The 8779-nt window shown below is 36.1% G+C and overlaps 1 protein-coding gene across 1 annotated transcript in view; it reads left to right on the top strand.

The window, feature by feature from the left end:
* The first annotated feature begins 7153 nt into the window (after positions 1 to 7153).
* Positions 7154 to 8779, top strand: part of FAM107B (family with sequence similarity 107 member B) — a 195174-nt gene continuing 193548 nt past the window's right edge. Inside the window, exon 1 of the mRNA XM_054593185.1 lies at positions 7154 to 7609. Coding sequence (XP_054449160.1) covers positions 7196 to 7609 — 414 coding nt within the window. The 5' untranslated portion in view covers positions 7154 to 7195. The remainder of the gene's footprint in view (positions 7610 to 8779) is intronic.

Raw genomic sequence — 8779 nt, 5'->3', positions numbered from 1 at the left:
AAGAGAACCCATGAACACTGTTGACAAAAATGTAAACTGCTTTAGTCACTATAAAAAACGGTGTGGAGGTTCCTCAAAAATTTAAAACTAGAACTACTGTATAATCCAGCAGTCCCACTTCTGGGTATATATAACCCAAAGAAATGAAAACAAAATATCAAAATGGTATTTGTGCTCCCAATACATCATTATTCCCAATAGCCAAGATATGAAAACAATCTCTGTGTTCCTCAACAGATGAATGATTGAAGATGTGAGGTATATTTATGTACAGTACACACACACACACACACATACACACACACAGAATTGTATATGTATATATTATATTAATTCACACATATAATATATACACTATATATAATATGTATATATAAAATACACATTATATATATGAGATTTGTCTGGAAAATTCCAGCCACTGTTAATATAAATGAGAATAGTTTGCATGACATCAATGTGACATGGCAGCCAATGAGAGTGGCATTTATGGAAATTCAGGACAGCCTGAAATGCAATAATATCTGTATAATATGGATACCAGAAGGAGAAGAAAAGGAACAAGGGATAGAGAACCTGTTTGAAAAAATAATGATTTAAAACTTCCCTAATGGGAGGAGAGAAAAAGTCACACAAGTCCAGGAAGCACAGGGGGTCCCATTCAAGAGGAACCCAATGAGGCCCACTCCAAGACACATCATCATTAAAATGGCAAATATCAAAGTCAAAGAGAGAATCCTAAAGGCAGCAAGGGAGAAACAGGTAATAGAATATAAGGGAGCCCTGGTATGGCTAGCAGCTGACTTCTCAACAGAAACACTACAAGCCAGAAGAGAATGGCAAGAAATATTACAAGTCATGAAAGGCAAAGGCCTGCAACCAAGACTGCTCTACCCAGAAAGGCTCTCAATTAAAATGGAAGGCAAAATAAGGAGTTTCCCAGACAAAAGAAGGCTAAAAGAATATTCCCACCAAAGAAGCATTGCAAGATACGCTAAAGGGACAACTTTAAAAAGATGAAGAAAAAAAGTCTATGAATACCCAGTTCTTTTGACAGTCACAAATACTTGATATTACCAATATTTTTAATACTTATTAATCTGATTGTGACAATGATGTAATATTTTAATTGTTACTTCATTATTTGTTGAAACTAAGGCTGTTTTTGTATATTTCTTGCTTATTTCCATTATTTTTAAAAAGCTTTAAATTATTTTTTGGTATTCTTTATCCATTTTTTTGTTTAAATGTTTGTAGAATATTTTTCCCTAAAAAAACTATTAACTATTTTTTTAAATGTGTTGCAAATACTTTCCTATTATATTATTTGACCATTAACTTTTTTATATGTATATTACTGTATAGTATTAAATGGTTAATATTGTCATATTGTCAATATTTTTCTTTATAGCTTCTGGGTTTGAATATTTTACTTCAGGAAAATATTTTGTATTTTCTCCTAAAACTCCTTAGATTTTACATATTGATATTTTTCTCACCTGAATATTTTAATATAATGTGTGAAATAGAGCTCTATATTTGTTTTATTTCAAGTTAATAGTGGTCCATGCACCTTATTTGTTGACTAAGCCTTATTTTCCCCATTGATTTGTAATATCAGTTTAATCATATATTACATTGTTAGGCAGATATATACATTTGTTTCTAGAATGCTCATTTTATTTCATTGATCTACTTCATTATTTCTGTGCTCATGTTGTTTTAATTGCTGAGACTTTATAATGGATTTAATTTTTTAAGATTTTATAAGGGATTTTGACATTTAAAACAAACAATTCAATCAATCAATCCATCTGCATTAAAAAAGAAGGAACTCCTACCTTTTGTGACAGCATGGATGGAAATAGAGAATATTATGCTAAGTGAAATAAACTGGTCAGTGAAAGACAAATACCATATGATCTCACCTATAAGTAGAATCTATTCAACAAAATGAACTAATGAACAAAATAAACCACAGGCATGGAAACATGGAGCAGACTGAAAGTGACCAGAGGGGATGGGGAAGGAGGACAATGGTGGAAAGAAAAGGAAGGGACTAACCAAAGAACAATGTATTAATGACCCATGGACATGGACAACAGTGTGGGAATTGATTGTGGGGAGGAGAAGGGTGGGTTGGATCTGTGGAAGAGGGCAAAGGGGAAAAAACTGAGACAACTGTAATAGAATAAACATTAAAAAAAGAAAATATTGGAAGAAAAAAAAAGAAAAGAAAAAAAAACAAATGAAGCAGGAAAGGAAATTAATTTGCTCACATAACACCAAAGTGTAGGAAAGATGCAGGCTCACACAAAACTTCATCCAAAAGTGTTATCAGGACCCAGTTTCTCTTTCTGCATTAAATGCTAACTTGGTTGAGTTATATCCTGGGTAAAGCTCTTCCTTCAAAAAGGGAAGTTGTTGGCAGCTGCTCCAGACTTTCACTCTTTTAAGTTTAAACCCAATAAATACAGTCAATCAAATTTTGGGATTCATTCTGATTGGAACAATGTGTTCTTATGTCAATCTTGAACCTACTGCTGTGAGCAGAGGCTTTGGGTATGCTGATTATCTAATTCCCATCTCTGGAACCACAAATAGATCTCTACCCAGAGCATATAAGGAGTTCCCCCAAGAGGAAACCAGGGTGTGTTACCAAAAGAAAGGAGGAATGGAGTCTGAGCACCAACAATAACAAATATCCACCCTAGACCACAAACTCTAATGTCTTCAGAGTTCTGTTTATATAAACTTGTGAACTGAATGAGTGAAAGATACAGATGGTGATGGTTACTGTGATCTAACAGCAGTGCAATAAATTTTTTAAAATGTCATTAGCCAAACAAAACACATCTGGAAAACTAATTTTGCTTGAGAACCACCAATGTGCAACTACGGGTCTGTATAATAATTCTGAAAGTTAAAAGATGTAAATGGTATTTATAGTATTATATTACATAAAAAACATAAACAGTGTTTATAGCAGAATGAATTAATGTTTTCAAATTCTCTAGGACCCCTGTTATGACTAATGCGGCAATCAAAGAGAATGTTCTTGGTATCCAGTTGCAAAGATTCTCTCCACTTACTTTCCACCCATTGCTCAGAATCCTGAGGCATTGTAGTTTACTGCACACTTGTACCATATTCTAAATGGCAGGTTTTGTTGCCTACCCAACTGCCCTTCCCTTACTTTTCCTTGCTGGGATGTTTTCTTTTTTTCCTTGGTTGTTGCCATTGATGTTCCAATTCTTTTTAAATTTCTTGTCATGTCATAATCTATTTGTAGTTTTACAAAAAGGAGGAAGGAATTTGAAGGTTGATTGGGGAGATCTGTGAATGTTGGTGGGACTCAAATAACTAGTCTACTTTCTGTTAACAGGCAGGGAGATTTCTGATACTATGTTAAATCCTAAATAGACCAAGAGAGTCTTTATTCTTGGATACTGACATCCACACAAGCTACTCTTATTAGTTCATTAGACAGTTCATTAAATAGTTTAGATAAGACACCACCTTAATTTTTGTTTTACTCATTTATTATTTTATTTTACCTTATTTTATTTTATTCATCCATGCATTCATTTTATTCATTCATTTTTGTGGCAGGTAGAGGAGGGTATAGACGACTTTTGACTTCCATATTCAGATTTTCAATTAATCCCACATTTTCAGACCCCTCTTACATTCCATTGTACCTGGGCCAAGTCAAGAGATTCTTTGGTGTCCAAATCAGCATGCTGGCTTTCTGTTTTTTTTCCTTTTCCATTAATTAATAATATTTTATCTGCTTTTTTTTCCCTATAGGAACTTGCTGAGTTTTCTTGTATAGTCATAGCCTTCTTCTATTCTCCTTGTTGTTGTGATTTTTAAGCTTTTATAGGGAGTCCACTACTGTTATCTTAATGGTTTTTTAGAAATTGAATGATATGAATACATGTGCTTAATTACCACACAATATTAAACTTGAAGTCTCTACATACTTCTTATTAACAGCTGTACAGTAATCAGTTGCGTAGATCAGCAATTTTCAACCTTTTCATCTCATGATACACATAAACTAATTACTAAAATTCTGCCACACACCAAAAAAAAAAATTTTGCTGATCTGACCAAAAAATAGGTATAATTTTGATTGATTTACAAAAAAAATAATAACAGTAATTGCCTACTTTTTTGCTCCAAAGGGGTTTTTTGAACAAAATCAAGAGTTAACCAATCAGGTGCAGCCTTATTATGCAACATGACTAATAAGATGCAACTCTATTATATGACCCATATATTTATGGTTCAAGACAGGGTATTCACAACAATGGCTATTATATGGCTGTTGTTGTCCTTTTTAAATTTGTCAATCTAAGGGAAAAGAGGTCAGTGCTCTGTCTAAATAGTCAGGTATTACATGTTTTAAAAATTCTTGTGGTACACTGGTTAAAAGTTGCTCTTAGATATACATGTTTTCTTATGTAGTAACTTCTTTTCTACAGACCAACAATATATTTTGTGACTCCCAAAATTGCTGCTATGAACATTTTTGGACATCTATGCATATGCATATCTGTAAAATAAATTCTAAAGGTAGAGCGTTGGACTGAATGCTTTTGGAAAGCGTTCTTTGAAGAGTGTGTGTGTGTGTGTGTGTGTGTGTGTGTGTGTGTGTGTGTGTGTGTTTGGAAAGTGATATTGTATAGTAATTAAAAGCATGAACTCTGGGGCCAGGCTGCCTGGGTTCATAATCCTGGCTCTCTTCCTTAGCACTGCTGTGACCTTGGGCAAGTTACTTAAGTTTCTGTGTCTTGTTTTTCTAATGAGTAAAAATGAGAGTTAATAATATCACCTTTCTCCTAGGGTTGTAAGGATTAAGTGAGTTAATTTTCTGAAATTCATGTCTGATAATAAACACTCAATAACTATTGTCTGTTAATATTGTTACTCTAGGTGAGGGTTGGCAACCAAGCTAGTGAAGAAGAAGTCACTGCAATAAAAAAAAAAAGAAAAAAGAAAACAAAAGAAAAGAAAAGAAAGAAAGAAAATAATAAAAAGAAAGAGGGGAAAGACAAGAAAGGAGAAAGGAAGAAAAGAAAAAAAGACTTAAGAATCACACTAGTGAAAAAAAGTTCACCGTTTTTGGTGGGCTAGAGCAGGTACTTGGGCTAGTGCTCCTAGGCATGACCCTTGGGGGAGCCAGCAGCAGGGTTGCAAAGGGGACAATAAGAGGGATACAGCTGACCTTAGGGAGAGGCTTGGAGCCTTCTCACCCAGGAGTCAGGGAAATGTGACCACTTGAGAGCTGCATTGTTAACTGCTGTACCTCTAGTTCTAGACAGTGCTTGGCACATAGTTCAATGAATAAATGTGTGAGTGAATAAAACCAGGCTTAAGAGTTATTTTTTTCTTCTCTTTAATTCCTTCCTGTCATCTTCACGCCTTCAATAAAGTCTTGTTAACTATTACAGGCTAACTTTACTGTGAAACATGCTTGGGAGAAAGGGGACCTGGGATGAGGAACAAGTGAGGAAAGCATCACGGAGTCACTCTGCCTAAGGCCACAGTAGCAACCAGTGCAGAGAGTAACCCATGCAATTCCTAGGGCTTCCCAGGAATGCTTGTGGAGGAGCCTGCTAAGTGCTTGCCTCTCCTGCTACCCTGTAGGACTGCTTGTACTTGGGCATTGAAAGGAGAATAACATCTGAAGGCTGGAAATTCTGGTATAGCTGGGTTAGCACAGGGCCTGCTACATGGTATCCTCTGAGTAAGTGATAGCTTTTTATATGCTATTCTAAGTTTTGGTAAAGTTTACAATAAAGCCTGCGTTTGATGCTGTATTTATTTTTTCTTAAACCATGTTTGATTTCGTGTGATAGATATGGCTGCCCATTCATGACATAGTCCCAATACAGTTGTTATGTCGATAAGATGATTGGCAGGCCGAATGAGACTCAAAGACCCGGGAGGGGAGCAGGGATCCCAGCCTTATAACCAGCCTTCCTCAACAGCTTACCCTTTCTTCTTGACATCTCAAAGAATCGGTTTCTGCCTCTATAACATGGGGATTAGTGTTATAATTTCTACCACCTGTCTGGGCTTATGAGCCCATCTTGACAGTAAATTAGAAAGAAAACAACCAAATCAATTAGAATGGTTAATGTACCCTGAAATCTTGACCTGAAAGTCACTATCAATGGTAAAATCATTACAGTATTATATTTCTCTAACATTCCTAGCAGATGCTTGGCTAAGGAAAAAACAATCTTCATTTTGAGCACTGTGTTAGAATATGGTTATAACTTATTATTATTTTCACCATTCACATAGTAATGTGTTGAAAAGTAGAAGACCTATGTTCAAGAGTGGATTATTTTCTGAAATGAAATAATATGTACAGGAGATGGACAGAACAGACATTCACACACATATAATACCTGTGTTAATTGTTCACAATGGCTCACTTTTCTGTTTTTTTTTATTTTTTTGGTGGTGTTGAAAAATTAATCAAAGACTCAGCATGATAGTAAAAAAGCAAGTTAATAAAGCCAGGAAGTTTGTTTGAGGCAAAGATTCTTGAAAGAGTCAGAAAAGTCCTTGTGACATCAAACCCAAACTTAGATCTCTCCAGACAAAAGATTCAAGCCTACCTCCCATTTTATAATGAAACAGCTGCCAAGGTCGAGGGCTCTCTTGGGGGGTCTTCATTTGTGATAGATATCTGGATGGTGTTTGTTTTGTTTGGGGGAATAAATATTTGAAAGGGTAACTGAAGAAGGTTATGCGGCTGTTATGATGTTATTGATACACAGGCTGACGCTATTATGGCGGATACTATCAGGCTACATTATCTTTATGCCTCCAAGGTAACCTGAAACAACTGTCTATTGACTTGGCACTACTTTACATAGAAGCGGTTGCCCCGCCTGGGGACTGTAACCCAAGCCAACCACATACCTCACAGACAGCTTTCTTTAGCCGTGAAATTGCCCAGGGATGAATGCTTCTGAGTGGGGATTAGCCACTGAGTGAGTCTCAGGGAGGGTGGCCTTGCCATCTTCTAATCTTCTATTGAGGGGCAACTACTACAAAGTCCTTCTCTACAAGCAAGGAAATAGTTATTTACTATAAGGAATCTGGAGGCGATCTGAACCCCTGGAAATTTTTCTTTCCAAAACATGAACTTTGCCATGTTTCGCTGCTGGTCATGTCCACATGGAAAGCAAGGCTGGCCAAAAGACTGAAGGCTCCATCTAGAAAGATGCATCCATTTCCATGTTCAGCTCTGCTGACCTGTTTTGGGAATACGAGGGAGAATGCTCCCTTTGATCAGCCCAGCGTGCCTGACACTCATTCCACCATCTATGATCAGCCCATGGCTAAAGCGGGTGGACACCCAAGTCACCCGAGAGGGGAAGAAGGAACTCCAGAGAAAAGGCGAGATTCTGGCACCCATTCAGAGAGAAATGGCAGTGCAAATCGGAATTCAAGTAACCACACCACTGTCCAGCCTGCTGAGACCTCTGAGGATGTGCCTGGGTCCCTAGATGGTGAACTGGATTGTGAAACAGTTACTTTTCAGACTTCTATCCCCAGACCATCAATTATTGAAATGCCAATGGTGAGTATTACCAATGCTATTATAGAAGGAATGTTGTTGGAGGAGAGTTCTGATCATTTGGTGAATGCCTTCAGGAAACAAACTTGTTTAACATTAGAGGTGAAAGACATTGAGGAGAATAGTGAGAGGAAGTGTGTAAAGCCTCACAAAGTTCTCAAAGATATGGGGGGCGGTCATGGCAAAAAACACTGAGGCCTTAGCAATGACCAATATTGACGTTTAAGTAACTGCCCATAGTGCTTCTGAGCCAACAGTGTCTCCATAAAAGATAAGAAATAAGAGAATCTGGGAAAGCTTTTTAAAAAAACTGGTCTGTGAATTTATTTATATGAAAATCCACACTATGAAAGGTTGGATTATAGGATTTAACACATTGCCTTTACTTAAAGTGAATCACATGATATTAAAGCAATCTTGGAAGATTTGGAAATTATGAGCACTGTATGCAGAGCAATAAAAAAAGGAACTGACAGATGCAATTGTTTATAATACGGATGTTTCTGTGATTGTTTTCTGAGACCTAAAGGCAGGAGAAGGACATTATTTGAAAAATATGGTGCTACTGCTCTTATATGGCAGCAATTGTGAGTTATTGATCTCTTTTCCTTTTTTGGCTTTCCTGAATTTTAATTGTTGAATATTCTGTTTGGATTGAGCTGCAGTCATGCCAACATTTTTTGGTAATTTCAATTTGGGGAAGCAGAGTAGAGGCAGGGTTTCTTGAATGGTGTTTTCCAAATACCAAATACCCCTTGAGCATTTTTGGGTCATATTCCTGGCAAATAGCTTAGAACCAGCCTTGTAAAACTGAGATGTCTTTGAGGTTCCTTTACTAAAATATTTTGATTTAAAAAGTCATTTTCTGCCATGTAGTTTAACAAATCATTTTTGTTTGACTTGCTGACTTGAACCCATGAAGCTTCATTACCAATGAATGTAAACTGCCAAAGAGTGAAGACAGGGTTAAAACATAATTTAAAAAATAGTTTCATTTGACATTCTATAAGATTATATCAAATAATTAAAAGAAACAAGAATTTCACCTAGCCCTCTGTTACAGCAAGAACTGTAATATTTTTTTCTAGCACCATTAAATAAAAATCCCAAACAATAAACAAAACCTGAAACATTTATCCAATTTTCAGTTGAATATTAAAATATTTTTAGGAG

Source organism: Pteronotus mesoamericanus, unplaced genomic scaffold (assembly GCF_021234165.1).
Source record: "Pteronotus mesoamericanus isolate MK-2021 breed Mesoamerican mustached bat unplaced genomic scaffold, CSHL_Meso_final contig_130, whole genome shotgun sequence".
Classification (NCBI taxonomy): domain Eukaryota; kingdom Metazoa; phylum Chordata; class Mammalia; order Chiroptera; family Mormoopidae; genus Pteronotus; species Pteronotus mesoamericanus.
The sequence above is the reverse complement of the archived record's forward strand: the minus strand, read 5'-3'. Positions and strand labels throughout refer to the sequence as shown.